Source organism: Ambystoma mexicanum, chromosome 13 (assembly GCF_040938575.1).
Source record: "Ambystoma mexicanum isolate Mex_15411 chromosome 13, UKY_AmexF1_1, whole genome shotgun sequence".
Classification (NCBI taxonomy): Eukaryota; Metazoa; Chordata; class Amphibia; order Caudata; family Ambystomatidae; genus Ambystoma; species Ambystoma mexicanum.
This window is the reverse complement of record NC_090938.1, coordinates 19,921,514-19,938,513: the sequence shown is the minus strand read 5'-3', so window position 1 is coordinate 19,938,513 and position 17,000 is coordinate 19,921,514. Positions and strand designations below refer to the sequence as shown.

At 46.2% G+C, this 17,000-nt stretch overlaps 1 protein-coding gene across 1 annotated transcript in view; it reads right to left on the bottom strand.

The window, feature by feature from the left end:
- The window catches only part of TFEB (transcription factor EB), a 420,431-nt gene that overhangs the window by 126,424 nt on the left and 277,007 nt on the right, over positions 1-17,000 (bottom strand). Inside the window, exons 2-6 of the mRNA XM_069633030.1 lie at positions 15,757-15,997; positions 11,696-11,953; positions 5,394-5,474; positions 5,074-5,194; positions 4,507-4,563 (exon numbers count right to left, since the gene is read on the bottom strand). Coding sequence (XP_069489131.1) covers positions 4,507-4,563; positions 5,074-5,194; positions 5,394-5,474; positions 11,696-11,953; positions 15,757-15,954 — 715 coding nt within the window. The 5' untranslated portion in view covers positions 15,955-15,997. The remainder of the gene's footprint in view (positions 1-4,506; positions 4,564-5,073; positions 5,195-5,393; positions 5,475-11,695; positions 11,954-15,756; positions 15,998-17,000) is intronic.

Here is a 17,000-nt window from a genome sequence, read left to right as displayed (position 1 = left end):
GCCTGTAATTGCCTGGCTGTTATCTTGGAACTAATTAAGGCCAGCAGCGGCAGTTGCAAGTAAAGTAAGGCAGAACGCCTGTGCCTATGAGGTGAAAAGAACCGTCATCAGTTGGTTGAATTTATTTATCTGTGACCAGTATTTGTTGTGCAATAAACCACTGTGAAAGAAAACCTCGTTTGTCTCCAGCTGACTACTTAACAATGAGACATCTGTAACCTGTAACATTGCACCAAGCTGTATGTTTTCTTTCTCCTGCGCCTTTATACCCTAGGGTCTGGTGCGCATAATAAATACTAAACAAACAAAGATTCATGCCGTTTGATTCATTCAATTCGGTATTCAATACACTTTTCTTTTGCTTAATTTCAAAGTTCTATTCAGTTTGATCTCCAATATACCTTTATTTAGCTTAATTTTAAAGTTCCAGTCAGTTCGGAATTCAACATGTAGTGACTTTGCTTAATTATACAGTTTTCATTCTGTTCGGTATTCAAAGGGCATTCGTTTTGCTTAAGGTTCAATTTCTATTCAGCCCAGTGTTCAGTATGCATTTGTTGTACTTCAACTAAAATGCTCAGCACTCAGACTTTCGAAAATGGTCCTTCTGAGAGGCGCGACCACTCCGATACAAAGTATACTTCAACAACGGAAATGTTAAGGCACTCGCGCACCAAGTTATACCGGGTTTCTCATCTGACAGAAACACACCGGTCGTCATTGATTGAAAGCTTCACCGCAACGCAGAGCACACATACTTCTGCTTCTGTCAGGGTTCAACTCCTGCCCCCCAGACACTACTGTGTCGACTCATTGCCACAGAGGGACGAGCACTTTTGCTCAAAGGGAAAGAGATGGCCTCTCCACACGGCTCCCTTCTCTGTGCTTAGTCCTCTCCACGCAGCCCTAGCTCCCACACCACGCTTCATGAGACCGCCTCTCTCTGCAGTCCCCAGCGTCGCGGCGTGCTGCACTCAGCGTACCGACTCACGTCAGTTCCCTCCAGCTGCTCGTCTCTTCCCAAACAAGGTTCCCTGCTGGGCACACAGGCCTCCTTTCTGCTTCTCTTTGTGTTGCTTTCTCTTTCATTTTATAAACCTGCAACCCTTTCAAAAGGTTGCAGTTGTGCTTTCCCAGTTAAGCTTGCCTGACCATGATTAAGGGGACATGTCTGACCTTCGGAACACTTTGCAGGCATCTTCTTCATCCCTGTATTAAAGTGGTGAAATTATATTGTGTCCATTACTCTCAGCTGTCTCTTCCTCGTCTCAATACTGTCAAGTGTCACATGAGGGGAAATGAGGGGAGCTGACTTACAATAACCCATAACGGTCGGGTAAAGGTTAGGTTGGTTGTCAATAGGGAAAGGGGAATACCATGTCCCGCCTGGGGGCACCCCACTCTTTCTCACTCTGCTTCTGCATCTTTGAGACTTATCATTCGTCCTGACGCTATTCTGTCCAAAGGAAATGGGGTAACATTAACCTACAGAGGTTTCTGGGACTATGGCTTTATTATGGAATGGAGAGGGGGAATATCGCGTCTCCCTCAGGGTCACACTCTCCCCAATCCCCAAGGACCCTCCACCCAGGTGATCGATCCTCGCTTCTCCGCCTCCAGGGTTGGGATCCAAGAGCGATGGCCTTTCCCTGGCCACCTGAGAAGAGGACCCAAGGGGAGTAGATGTGAGGACGCCCTCTGGTTTCTCATAGCAAACACTCAATTTATTTATTTGGATGTATCAAGCGTCCAGCGGCCCGGAGGCATTGTGGCGCCGTTACAAAATATTCAGCTTAGTACAGAAGCAACACTGGTCATATGCAGGTATAAATAGACATTGTTGAGCAGGTGTTCCGTGGTTACAGAGGAACAGTATTGGAGGAAATGCAGAGTATTAGACAGTTTAGTTGAACAACTTTGTTTTCAGAGTTTTTCTGAAGGTAGAGAGAGATTGTTTGCTTCTCAGACTGGGCGGTAGCAAGTTCCATGCTTTGGGGGCTAGAATTTCAAAGCTGGTTCCGCCAGCTTTCACTCTGTTAAATGCTGGGACAGAGAGTTGGGGTGAGTATTTGTTTTGTTTTGGCCTGTGTGTTGGCACCTGGTGTATTCTTTCTACTAAGTACGCTGGTGCGGTTTGGGTGAGGCACCTGTGTGTGATTGTGAGGGCTTTAAATGCTATACATTCTTTGACTGGGAGCCAGAGGGCGTCCCTTCTTGCTTGGGTGATGTGCTCTCTCCTGGTACTGCTGAGTGCCGCTCTGAGGGCATTGTTTTGTGCCATTTGCAGTCGATTGATGTTATGTGTGGACGTGCCCAGGAGTAAGATATTGCAATAGTCTAGTTTTGCGCCTATAGTGGCTCTGGCGATGTTGAGGCGGTTCTTTTGTGATAGGTAGGGTTTTACAGCATTTATGATTTTTGAGGTGAGAGCTGCTGCTGATGAGATGGCACTGTCTATAGATAATGTGGAATCTAAGTAGACGCCTAAGGTGTTCACTGAGGCTGACGTTGTAATGACTGTGTCTTCGATGATGAAGGAGCTATATGTGTTGTCAAGTCGTTTTAAGGCTTCTTTGGGGCCTACTAGTAGTAATTCAGCTTTTTCCCCCATTTAGACATAGGCTGTTTGCCGCCATCCAAGCCTGGATGCGGGCATACATGTCTTGGAGGGTTTTGAGGTCTTGGTCGTATTTGCCTATTAGGGGAAAGAGAATGTGTGTGTCATCGGCTTAGTTGGTGAAGACTATGCCGAATTCTTCTAGGTCGCTGAACAGTGGGAGGGTGAATAGATTGTAGAGTGTGGGGGAAGTGCATGAGCCTTGTGGGACTCCACACTCGATGGGTGATGGAGTGACAGATGCTTGGTCTGAGAAGACTCTCATAGCTCGACCATCCAGGAAGGAGTTGATCCACGCAGTGGCTTCTTTAGAGAAGTTACCTGTGTCAGTAAGATGTTTGTAAAGGATCTTGTGGTCAACCAGATCAAAGGCTGCCGGGAGGAGTGAGGTTTTGCCTTTGTCCATGGCTTTGAGTAGTTGGTTCTTGAGGTCGAATAAGGCAGACTTTGTGCCGTGGCAGGGGCGGAAGCCTGATTGTCTTTTTCCCAGAATGTTGTGTGTTTCTAGGGAAGCAGGAACTCAGAGTGTCCTGTTTGTACACCACACTTGACTCTCCATGACAGCTCACAGCTCATAATAGATTGTAGACAGTAGGTGACAGCAAATTCATCTCTTGAGCACTGACTGTTCGCACAGAACAGCACCACAGACTGTGGTCTTCAAAAGAATGGAACTTCTACAGCAACATATTTTTATTTCAATGTCAATAAAGGACGTACAAAAACAACAGAAGGGAGGTAACAACCTGAGGAAACAATATTATGTAAGGAAAAGAGCCGGCCTGTCTTCTCTGTACCACAATTTATAAAAGTGTATGGAATAAGAAAGAGTGCAATGTGGGCAGTAATGCTAGAAGTGCACGCAAATATTATGTGCATGTTAATATGAAAATGATCATCTCAGTTAATTAATCAATCTGATGGGGATGTAAGAAACAGAAGCACAGAACAAGCATACGGGGGGAAGAATATTGCGATGTGTGCACATATCTTGTGGCAGAGCACTGTGGGAATTTGAGCTTATGAAGTGGTTCCATGTTATGTCTCATTTCTAACCTTTCCCTGGTTGCCTCCTGACCATCTTCCATAGCACTCTAGTATCCTTGGAGACTTGGACTGTTCTCTGTAAAACTACTGCCTGGAGTCCTCCAAATGAATTACAAGGAACATTATGACATGGAAAAACAATGTGAAATCTACTGAAGTAGTCGAAGAACGACAGGAAATGGACAAAGATATGAGAGGGAGAGAGAGAGAGAGAGAGAGAGAGAGAGAGAGAGAGAGAGGTTCATAACGAGATAATAGCAAAAGGGAAGTTGTAACACGTCTTACGAATGGATGATATTTTGTTTGATGGAAAGGGGTTCTGTGGGTGTGTGCGTGCCTTATTTATGTTAAGTATTCACCTTTGTGTACACTTTGGTATGTGGACTGTGCTGAGGGGGAAATACATGGGTTTTAAATCACAATCACATTGCAAGCATTAGCATGCAATGAACCCTTCTGGTTCCCTCACATATGTACTTAGACACTGGGGCATGATGGCACAGGTAAGTTATACACTTGTGGAATTGCTTCTAGGGGACACTCATCCAGACAGCCCTAGAGAGCTTAAGGGATGGACAGGAAGCCAGCATATCAACTGCATCAGTAATTCCCTACAGACACATCAATTTTCAGCCGTGGATGAGAATTAAACTAGACCTTAAGTAGATGAATACAGTCAGAGATGTTTCGTGCTCCCCTCCCGTCCTCACTCCCCCCCCCCACGCCAGCGATGGCTACTATTGCAGGTGCAAGAGACTATATCTAGGAAGACGGCATACAGTCTATGCACGGGAGACGGATCCCCAGCTTCCAAACACAATACTACTACTACAAGGACTTACTGAGATTGTGGTTATCTTTCTTTTGCCGCTCTTTGGCCATCACTCGATTCTCTGCATCTGGAAAACAATAGCAAAGTAACTATAGACACTGTCCAGGTAAACACTCCGGCTTTAGTCTAACCATGAGCGGCCGAGGGTTGGAGTCCAGCAATGAACTGCAGCTCTGTACCTCTGGAAAGCGCACCACTCTGGGGTCTCTTCCACAGCTTTCTCAACAGAGGCACTAGAAATACAAATCCTAACCCTGCCACTGAATTAAATGTTTTGGATAAGCCATCCTCGAGAGACCAGGAATCAAGCAATGGTGCTGGAGACTAAAACTTCATAAAAGCATGAAGCTAGCTCTGTAGCTTTCTGCATTGGCGTAAGTTGGCCTATTGTATTGTACTGTTTGGTATCCAATAACATATCATAATTCAGCGCCAATGGCAGGCTTATGAAGGATCTGCGCAGGCAATGGGTGGGGTGTAGGTTTACCCAGACCAGCCCACGATGTTCTCAGTTACTAGGGGCTTAGTGCATGCGGCAGCTGTTATTGCAGAAGCACGGTCCAAGAAGTACTCTTACCTGAAAGCTCTTGTTTGATGGCCAAGTCAGCGGGGCAGGAATTGCTTGTCACTCCGATGACAGACACAGTCACACGTGGATCATCGCCATACAGGTCCATGTGATTACCGGAGAAGGGCAGCTGCAGAACATGACCCACAGAAGCCAAGGTTACAGAGGTTTACATAATCCAGATGTACCTGGCATAGCACAACCACCTCTCCTACCCCACCTTACTCCACCCGTTTACCTTTCTCCTTCCAACTACTGCTGCTTCACTCCATAATATCACTCTTCCTCTTTTGGCCTGCACCCCATCCACTACATGTTCAACAACTTACCGTGTTGGGGACAGAGATTGCTGGGTCAATGTAACCTAAAACGTCATCCAAGTTGATGATGTCATCAATGACGTCCTCCATCTGAAAAAAGGAAAAGTGTAGGGTTCAAAGCAAATGACTGCAAAGGCTCTCTCTTCAGGTATCCCTCTGTCACTCAGTCCTGCAAAGGACCCTCTTTCAGGGTCCTTTTTTAGTTCATTCTTTACCATGCCACTTCCTTTCTTTACTTTCCTGTCACCTCTCATCTCCCTTTCACTTTTTCCCTCTCTACCGCTCATTGCTTTGAAATTGATATTCTCTTTATGTTAAAGTATATGTAGTGTCAGCATCAACGTGCCATTTGGAGATCGTCACGCAACCTGACAAGGAGCCACTCTACACTTCTTCTGGGAGGAATCCAGCTTGGTGTGGATCAAGGAGGGAATTACTTTAGCTCTGGAGTTGGAGCTGTTTACACCACACTTGGCGATCACTGGGAATTTATCTGTCTGCAATTGGCGAGGTAAGAGTGGTCCAGGTTGGGTTTTTTCAGCAGGGAATAACCACTACCTATTTCAATATGCGGGGTACCAAGATGATGGCGAGGGACTGCTTCACAGTGTCCAGAACGTGACAAGAGTTTGCAGGCTGGAGAGCTTTGAAGATTCTCAGTGGACAACGATCGAAGGAGTGGGAGGGTGGGGTGGGAAAACCAGAGGCCTTGCCATTTATTGAAAAAAGTTTTGAATTGGTTGTTAGGGTGAGAAGCCGACTATGTTACATATGGAGATCCGTGTCAATTTAATATTCAGTCACGCATGATGCTACTCAAAATATCAATGACATTGCTTATAGTATTAAAGACATCGATTAAGCCATAACATATGACATTTCTAATGACAACACATATGACATAACTAATGAGATCACCTTCAAAATCACTGGAAAGTACTTGCCTAGCTGAAAATGTTTCTTACAAGACATTACAAAAACATGGTATGGGTGCAGATATGCTGTATGCACACACAAATTTAGTCATTCCTGTCACTATGCCATGCAAACTTAATAGAAGAGAGAAAAGTATTTTTCCAGCATCACAAATAATGCATCCTAGAAAGTAGTTCATGATCACATACCTAAAATGTCACCTACATTATGAATAATAGAGGTTTATCCAGTAGAATATGTTATCTGCCGTTGTAGTGATATGATTTTGTCAATGAACCATGTCATTTTATTTCAAAGTGATTCGCCTTTAAAGGTCACTGTACAAAATCATTACCTTTGCCAATGGTTGGAGAATAAACTTTTCTTTTTTTAAAGTAACAATTGCTGTCCCTCTAGCCATCGCCCTGCTTTTTCCTCCTCTGCGCCTATAAGCAGCAACTTTAAAATGTCAACTTGCCGGCATAAACGGGTTTGAAAGTTAACACAGAGCAATACATTCACTTTTCAGTCCAGTGGCTTAACATTAAACTTTGGTTACGGAAGCTGAGTTTAGTGTAGCTGCGGGAGTAATTGGCCATGCGCGAGGACTTTGTTTACTGGTTTTTATCATGTAATGTACTTCTCGCCAGTCACTCTTATTAGGGTGCAAGATAAGCTTTGCATCTACAGAGTCCACTATGGCAATCGTAGCGATTCACAAGGTGTCGTCACTTCTCCCCAAGGGGGAGCAGTTTTCCATGAGGCTAGGGAGGTGCAGCTGCTACCCAGTAGTCCCCCTAGGGGAGGTTTAATGCGGGAGGACCTCATTGGGAGGGACCTCCCCTCTGGGGACAAGGACGACAACCTGGGGTGCAGCCCATTGAGCAGTGTCATTCTCCAATTCCCTAGCCCTTCCCAAGGTTCAGAACCATTTTAATGAAAGTAAACCTATGTATTATTGCAACACAGGGGATATGACAAAGCCAAAAGTACTGGGACGAAGAAGAGCACAGGAGACATGAAGACAATTGGCTGTGCTAGCACTGGTACGATGTGGCCCTGAGGAGGCATGAGGATTAAGTTATCAACAGAAACAAAGGAATTTCACAATCTGCCAGGGCGGGACCGGCAACACTGTATAAGTATAGACAATGGACTAACAAACCCATCAAACCCATCCGCGAGATGCGACAGGTGCGGAATCCAGCGGGATTTTCAAACTCTGTGGGCAGACCAGAGTCAGGGAAGAGCAGAGGACGCTGACTAAGCACGGAAGGAGTTCTCCGAGGGTCCAGCTGAAGCAGTCCCGAACGCGAAGCAGGAGAGAAGAGCCGAGCATCTTACCAGAGTGTGGAGCCGCTGCAGTGCTCTAGAGACTGAAAGACAAGCTTTGTGCATCAGATAGAAGAACTTCAGTCCCAGGAAGTCCCAGTAGCATGTGGAAATCCCTCATAAGGTAATGGGAGGTGGGAGAGAGCCGGAGGGGACACGAGGGTGGAAGATAGCCGGGTTGGGGACCCTAATACATGAAAACCCAGCATCTGAGGAGAGTTTCCTCGTCGCAGTGGCGACAATAAGCCCACTGACCACCAGAGACGGGTTGGAGACACTACCCAGAATAAACCCAGCATCTGAGGAGAGCGTCCTCATTGCAGTGGCAGAAATAAGCCCACTGACCACCAGAGAAGGGTCTGGGACCTGTCATGAATCCTGTGGAGCCATCACTGATCCCGAGCCTAAATTCTCCTCCCATGTGGCCAGAGAAAGGCGGTAGCTACCTGATCCCGACCCTGGAGGTGGTATTGCGAGGGTGGATCACATAGGAGAAGATGGCTGTCGGGGTAGGGGATGGCCCCGACAGGGAAAACGCAGTATTCTTCGTTTGATTGTGAAGAAGAAACCCCAATCCCAGAATCTCTAATGGAATTCTGTTATTATTCAGAACCTTTAACTGCGAGGTCTTGAAATCCACTTCTGCTGATTATCTTAAGCAGAACTTTATTTATTCTTCACATGTACATAACCCCTCTACAAATCCTTTAACATCTGATGTTGAGGATAACTGTCATGTAGATAAAAATGTGAAACACCACAACCTAAAATATTGTGGTAATACTTTGGACTTCAATTCCCAGAAGGCTCTAAGTACTGAGACGAAGAAGAGGAGTGAAATGTCAATGAAGATTAACAGTATGATCAAGAGTAAAGTGCAGTCTAGTTGTCCCTTTAATCAAATGTGTGGACATTTAAAGTTGAGATATAGCAGCAGGCAAGAGAGGAACGAGAAAGGGAAGGAGAAGCCAGGTTGGGCTGCCGAGTATGCAGAGCAGAAAGCAGAGCCGCAGAGAGGCAGACGCGCTGGAGGGCACCAGGGTGAAGGAAAGAGGTGCTCCCAGACTGCCAATTGTCACCTCAATGTACCGGAGTGGTAGGAGATCCAACAAGGGTTGGAGGGCTCCAGAAAGGTGCAGCAAGGGTGTCGGCAACCACAGACAGGTTGTCCACGACGCTGCCAAGCTAGAAACCAGTGACCGTACCGGCGAGGGACCACAGAGCCAGCAGACGGCCTGACAAGCTGCGGACGTTGAACCTGAAGCAAAACTCTGCCATTTTAACGAGAGGCGCATTGGAGACGCCAAGACAAACCAGTGATTTGGCACTTTGATAGTGGTGACACTGGGGCACTCCAACAGAAGCATGGACAATTAAGTGAAAGGTTTAAATACCATCCAAATAGAGTTATAGAAAGAACCAGAGGGCAAACATGGTGCAATTCTCCTGACATTAGATGTTAGTTGGGGGAACCTGGAACCAGCATTGCCATAAGCCAAAAGACTTCACAGTGAGAACAAGAGGGCAAACACCGTGCAATTTTCCTGATAAGAAGTGTCAATTGGGGAAACCCCCATTGCCATAAGCCAACATATATTTTAAGAGAAACAAGGCAAAAGTTGTACAATTCTCCTGACATGAGATGTTAATTGGGAGTAACCCAGAACAAGCATTGCCAAGAGCCAAGAGACACTGTAAGAGAGGTTGACTGAAGAAGCCTGAACAAACCCTCATAAAAGGGATTTCAGTATGAGGGAGATTGGTGTAAGTGCTAACTGAAGTCAACAAGGGTTGTGCCATGGATGAGGTGCAATTGTAGAACATTTAGGAGACACTGTAAAGTGAAAGTTGCAGAGAGACGAGCATCAGGGAGTGAAAATTAATTTTGCAAGAGATACCTGGTAGGAGAGTACACCAGCGATCTGTGTGAGTCAAAAGGGGTGAGGGGTATTGCTGGCAGGAGAGTAAACCGGGATATCCAGAGTTTTTCAGTTGAACCTTATTTGCAAAGAGAATACGTGCACGAGAGTACACCAGGGGATCTGCATGAGCCAAATGAGGGACATCCCTGCAGAGTACACCAGGACATTTTATTTTATGTTGTGTTGGAAAATAGTCTTTTTGTTCTATTAAGCCTTTGTTGAAATTGGACATTTCAGTGGAGTAGTTCCTGGCAAGGGCCTATGCTGGGAAATCCAATGTTTTGTTGAAAAATTACTTTTATTGTATCAAACCTTAGTTAAGACTGAACCTTTTTGCTTTGGCCATCCTAAATACTATATTTCAGTACATGTCAACCCAAACTGTAAAAAAGAACAGTTGCCTTGCCATCTTGAGGAAAATACCCAGGAAAGAAACATTCTCACTATCCTTAATGGAACTTTGGGGAAACAGAGTTATTAACATTGCTCTCAAAGGAACTTTGGTGAAACAGAATATTTCAACTATCTTTTTCTTGAAACTATTCAGGGGAAGGAAAACAAAATCCTGGAACCAAACGTTGCTTTGTTGAAACTGTACATATATGGTCTTTTGCACAACTTGGTTGATGTGACAACAGAAATGGTATTGAACATGTTTAGGGCTATAGGTATTTTGGACACAACGTCAACTTATTTTAGCTTTGTTTTCATAGGTAGGGATGTTCTCTTTTGGTAAGGCGAGATAGGCCTTTTTCCAAACGCATTTTCTTTTCAATACAAATAGAAAACATTGAAAATATTTCAACTTTGTGTCCGCTTCTCTTTGCTGACCCCTCACAGACCCCAACAAAAGGGAACCGAGCAAGCATGGATATCTTTCCCATCATAGTGGTAACATTAAGCCCAGTGACCAACAAAGAAAGACTTGGGACTTTACTAACACCAAAACAGAGTGGCATCAAGCTGAACGTTGTGAGAGAGGGCTTGTTAGACACCAGGAGAAGGGAGCCATTCTACTCAACAAGGGGCTAATGCTCTTGGAATATACTCTAAAGATGCCAGGGGAAGGGAGTCATTCTTCTGGACAAGGGCTAATGCTCTTGGAATATACTCTAAAGATGCCAGGAGAAGGGAGTCATCCTTCTGGACAAGGGGCTGATGCTCTTGGAATATACTCTAAAGATGCCAGGGGAAGGGAGTCATTCTTCTGGACAAGGGGCTAATGCTCTTGGAATATACTATAAAGATGCCAGGGGAAGGGAGACATTCTTCTGGACAAGGGGCTAATGCTCTTGGAATATACTCTAAAGATGCCAGGGGAAGGGGGTCATTCTTCTGGACAAGGGGCTAATGCTCTTGGAATATACTCTAAAGATGCCAGGGGAAGGGAGTCATTCTTCTGGACAAGGGGCTGATGCTCTTGGAATATACTCTAAAGATGCCAGGGGAAGGGAGTCATTCTTCTGGACAAGGGGCTCATGCTCTTGGAATATACTCTAAAGAGGCCAGGGGAAGGGAGTCATTCTTCTGGACAAGGGGCTAATGCTCTTGGAATATACTCTAAATATGCCAGGGGAAGGGAGTCATTCCCCCTGGCCACCTTGATGATATTCTCCTGGAGATGAAACCTTCTGTTAGATTATTCTTTAGTTGTAGTGTGAGGAATAGAAGTAGGTTGTGACACATGACGGTCCATTTAGTATTAGTTTTGAGGCTCGGAACCCCCTCACAGAGAAAGGGATAGATAGGTTTTTGGTACTTAAAATAAAGGTCTATAGCCACCACCATGCCACCTTTGTGTCAGTTATTCAAAGCCCTTACACAATGCATTCTGCTTCCTCTCTTTTTTTACATGTCTTAAAGTGGCTTAAGAACATTAGTGGTCACTGGTGCCCCACAGCCCACCTCCATGACTCTCAGCAACTCGCACAGGACAGGTTCATTAGCCACATCTAATGAAGTGACATGGTTATGGACCGGCCTGGCTTCCCTCAGCTGACAAGAGCCAAGCATTTACATTCCTAGATTACTTTCCTCAGAGGCATCTGGGCGTTAATGCCAGTCCAGAGCTGTGTTGCCCAAATGCTTTGCTGCTCACTCTCCCCACCCCATCACACTCTTCACCAGGGTGAAATCGCTTACCTCTCTCTCTGAATTGGAGCAGATGTTCAGCATTGCCATTGGGCTGTTGGGGGTACTGTTGCCTGCTGTTGAAGAGATCACGCGGCTGGTCCGCCCCACAGGAGAGACGGCAGCACTGGGAGGCTTTGGCGAAGGCCTTAGAGAACTCACGTGGGAGGCAAACTTGTTTCCATACGTATCCGACAAAAATTCTCTGACCTTTTTGTCTCGAGACTGCTGCAGATGGTAAGTAGTGGGGTTCTCCAGGTGGGACTGAACCTAAAGATATGCAAAGGGAGCTACAAATTAAAGAGTTGGAACAAATGAAGACAGGAAGTGAAGGAAAGACAGACTAGAGGATACAGGGGAATAGGCATGGAACAAGAGAGACAGGAAGAAAGAACGAAGAGAGAACAAGAACGTTTGCAATACAGACATCAGGAAAGAAATCAAAGAAAGAGGGAACATAGCAAAGGCGGCTCGGAAGCAATTCAATAATGGCAGGAAAAACCAAAGAAAGCAAGGTAGAAAAAGAAATAAATAAGGAAGGGAGAACTTGAAGGAGTGAAAAGAGAAATCAAGAAAGAGAACCTTTAAGGCGAAATCAAAGTGGAAATCATGAAAGGAAGAAATAAAACAAGAAAGCAAGTCAGGGAGAAATCTGCAGAGAAATCAGACAGGAAAGCAAGTCAGGGAGAAATCTGCAGAGAAATCAGACAGGAAAGCAAGTCAGGGAGAAATCTGCAGAGAAATCAGACAGGAAAGCAAGTCAGGGAGAAATCTGCAGAGAAATCAGACAGGAAAGCAAGGAAATAAACAATCAAAATAGTTTTAAAAGAAGCTATAAAGAAAAAAAGCAAGAAAGGTTTCACTTTATACCAAAGGGTCACTAACAATGACCTCATACATGCATAATTAATACGCAACTAAGGTGTAACCGTTTACTAATGTGTAACCAATTGAACAAAAAGTGAAACAACACTTTAGTTACTATTACTGTGATGAGATTCCACTAAGTCGTGTCTACGACAATCTGTGGTGAGCCTCAATAATCCCCTTTCACTGTCACTGTTAAATCGTGTACATTTCCCAGCCATGGAAGCCACGTGTGAGGGCAACAGCGTGCTATACAAGACCGCACACAACACATAAGGAAATGGGGATGTTTTGGGTCTTAACTGTCTGGCCTCAATGCATATGCGATTCACTCTTAATCTTGGTGAATCGCTGGTGAAACACTAATTCTGCACAAAATGACCTCAGAGTGAGTAGTGATGTATATGTTACACAATCATTAGTTCTAAGTTACTCATTACTAAAGTGTTACAAATGTGTTTCACTTCATTTATACATTCATAAATGCACTGTTTTGTGCCTCAATATCAAGTGATAGGAGCAAAGAAAAAAATGTGGAAAAGCCCAGGGAGCTGATGACAAGTACAAAGACATTTAAGGCAAGTGTAATATAAGTAAAACAAAGAAACGGTCACGTCAAGACAATGTAAAGCAAAATGTCAGACTTTCAGGCAGAGACACTGGATCGACCAAGAAATACACCTGGAAGATTAGGGAGAAAGAAAGGAGACCAGGAAGTAGGAAACCGAGTGGAGTAAAAAAAGATAACAAGAGAAGAAATTAAGAGTAAGAGAAAGTGAGAAAAAGAGGATGGGGCACGCCCTCAGGGCCTCCTAGACAGCTTTCTGTCCCATCACACCGATGCTAATACCACCCGAAAAGCAACCAAAAGGATCCATAGCACACATCACGAAAAGTTGATTTACATTACAGCAGTCGCCGCATAGGCTTTCCACTGAAATGCAAAAGACTTCACAATGTCTCCCTAAGACTATGGCAGGGCCTTCCACGCAAGTGGGCAAGCAGCTTCTTGCATCCACTGGGTACCATTGTAAATCAAGGCCCATTTCAGCAGAGGCTTCCCCAGCCTACCTGCGAGTGGGCAAGCAGCTTCTCACATCACTGCTTCCCAGAGTAAATCAAAGCCCATTCCTACAGGGCCTTCACTGGCCTCCCTGCGAGTGGACAAGCAGCTTCTCACACCCGCTGGTTCCCATTGGGAATCAAAACCCATTTCAGCAGGGCCTTCCCTCGCCTCCCTGCGAGAGCCGTCCCTGGCCTCCCGGTGAGGGCCTTCCCTAGCCTCACTGCGAGTGGGCAGGCAGCTTCTCACACCCACTGGTTCTCAGAGTAAATCAAAGCCCATTTCAGCAGGGCCTTCCCTGTCCCCCCTGTGAGTGGGCACGCAGCTTCTCACACCCACTGGTTCCCAGAGTAAATCAGGGACCATTTCATCAGGGCCTTCCCTGGCCTCCCTGTGAGTGGGCACGCAGCTTCTCACACCCACTGGTTCCCAGAGTAAATCAGGGACGATTTCATCAGGGCCTTCCCTGACCTCCCTGTGTGTGGGCAGTCAGCTTCTTACACCCACTGGTTCCCAGAGTAAATCAAAGCCCATTTCATCAGGGCCTTTCTTGGCCTCCCTGTGAGTGGGCAGGCAGCATCTTATACAGAGTAGTTCCCACAGTAAATCGAAGCACATTTCATCAGGGCCTTCCCTGACCTCCCTGTGTGTGGGCAGTCAGCTTCTTACAACCACTGGTTCCGAGAGTAAATTGAAGCCCATTTGAACAGGGCCTTCCTTGGCCTCCCTGTGAGTGGGCACGCAGCTTATCAGATTCACTAGCTCCCAGAGTAAATCAGGGACCATTTCATTAGGGCCTTCCCTGGCCTCCCTGTGAGTGGGCACGCAGCTTCTCACACCCACTGGTTCCCAGAGTAAATCAGGGACCATTTCAACAGGGCCTTCCCTGGCCTCCCTGTGAGTGGGCAAGCAGCTTCTTACACCCACTGGTTCCCAGAGTAAATCAAAGCCCATTTCATCAGGGCCTTTCTTGGCCTCCCTGTGAGTGGGCAGTCAGCTTCTTATACAGAGTAGTTCCCAGAGTAAATCGAAGCACATTTCATCAGGGCCTTCCCTGACCTCCCTGTGTGTGGGCAGTCAGCTTCTTACACCCACTGGTTCCGAGAGTAAATTGAAGTCCATTTGAACAGGGCCTTCCTTGGCCTCCCTGTGAGTGGGCACGCAGCTTATCCGATTCACTAGCTCCCAGAGTAAATCAGGGACCATTTCCATCAGGGCATTCCCTAGCCTCCCTGCAACAGCCTTCCCATGCTCCCTGTGAGTGGGCAAGCAGCTTCTTACATCCACTGGTTCCGAGAGTAAATCGAAGCACATTTGAACAGGGCCTTCCTTGGCCTCCCTCTGAGTGGGCACACAGTTTATCACATTCACTAGCTCCCAGAGTAAATCGAAGCCCGTTTCATCAGGGAATTCCCTGGCTCCCTGTGAGTGAGAAGGCAGCTTCTTACACCCACTGGTTCCCAGAGTAAATCAAAGCCCATTTGAACAGGGCCTTCCTTGGCCTCCCTCTGAGTGGGCAGGCAGCTTCTTACATCCACTGGTTCCAAGGATAAATCAGACCTTTCAAAGTGCCCAGCATCACCCTGCATGTCAAGTCAGAGGATGACCTTGCTGAAAACAGCAACTCACCACCCAAGATCCCAACACACTCCCCACACTCTAGCCTACTCATTGTCCCAACAAGAAACCAAGTCTTCTCCAGGGCTGTGGAGCTCAAATAAGGGCCCCACCTAATGCACTTGAGAAAAGTACAACCATCAGGAATGTTTACAGGTTTTTAACTTCAAAGCCTTCACATCTAGCAAACCCTTGGAAGAACTCTGGGTATGCATGTCTGACGAGTCATTTGCAACAACTTACTAGATCCCCCAGTTCAACTGAAGACCGCAACTTGCGCCCACCTCGACCCCTTTGACTCACAGCACCACTTCTCTGTCACACTTGATCCATTTAGCTAACCTTAGTAAAGCACTTTAGTGCCAAGGTCTGCATATACCCCCTCACGTACACCTCCAACCCACTCCAGCCTGCACCCCAAAAATAAAAGGGGCTGGTAGGAAGGTAAACAAATTGTCATGAGGCTCAAAGACTAAACCAGTGGATGAAGAATGGGGTGTGTCCAGAGCAGCCATGGCCGGCTCACCTTGAGGATCTCCACAGGCACGGGCGGGGGAGCCTGGTAACTGGCGGGAGTGCTGATGGCAGGCGATGATGCCATGGGTACATGGTGCTGCTGCTGCAGGTAATGCATCTGCTGCTGCATCTGCATGCGCTCCCGCTGCTCCTCCTGCTGCGCCTGCTCGCGCATTAGCTGCATCCTCAGACCAATACGGGACGCCATGGCGCAGGTGTGGTGCTGGCACTCTTGCAAAGGTGCACAAGGTCTATGAAGAGAAAGACACATTAATAAGAAATCAAAATCGAACTAACAGAACATGTAAGCAATCCATCATCAGGCTGTAAAAACATAACATGAAAGCAGATCAATAAGCAATACATGAGGATTTTGTTATCAGTGTACATAGACCAGAGAGGTCGTGCTAAAGACACGCTATTAGGTCAATCCTCAAAGACTTGTATGTTTCATGCTAATAGATGATCAATCACATAACGGTTGCCTGGAACCCACAAGCCAGTCATGAGTCATTAAAATTCGGATTTAGCCAGGCTAGCACATCATCAGTAGGCAATGCCCAGTCTGGATCATGCTGGCAGATCCTCAGTAGGAAATGTCCTGTCTAGATCATGCTAGCACATCATCAGTAGGAAATGTCCTGTCTGGATCATGCTAGCACATCATCAGTAGGCAATGCCCAGTCTGGATCATGCTGGCAGATCCTCAGTAGGAAATGTCCTGTCTGGATCATGCTAGCACATCATCAGTAGGCAATGCCCAGTCTGGATCATGCTGGCAGATCCTCAGTAGGAAATGTCCTGTCTGGATCATGCTAGCACATCATCAGTAGGCAATGCCCAGTCTGGATCATGCTGGCAGATCCTCAGTAGGACATGTCCTGTCTGGATCATGCTAGCACATCATCAGTAGGAAATGTCCTGTCTAGATCATGCTAGCACATCATCAGTAGGCAATGCCCAGTCTGGATCATGCTGGCAGATCCTCAGTAGGAAATGTCCTGTCTGGATCATGCTAGCACATCATCAGTAGGCAACGTCCAGTCTGGATCATGCTGGCAGATCCTCAGTAGGAAATGTCCTGTCTAGATCATGCTAGCACATCATCAGTTGGCAATGTCCAGTCTGGATCATGCTGGCACATCATCAGTAGGCAATGCCCAGTCTGGATCATGCTGGCAGATCCTCAGTAGGAAATGTCCTGTCTGGATCATGCTCGCAAATCATCAGTAGGCAATGTCCTGTCTAGATCAT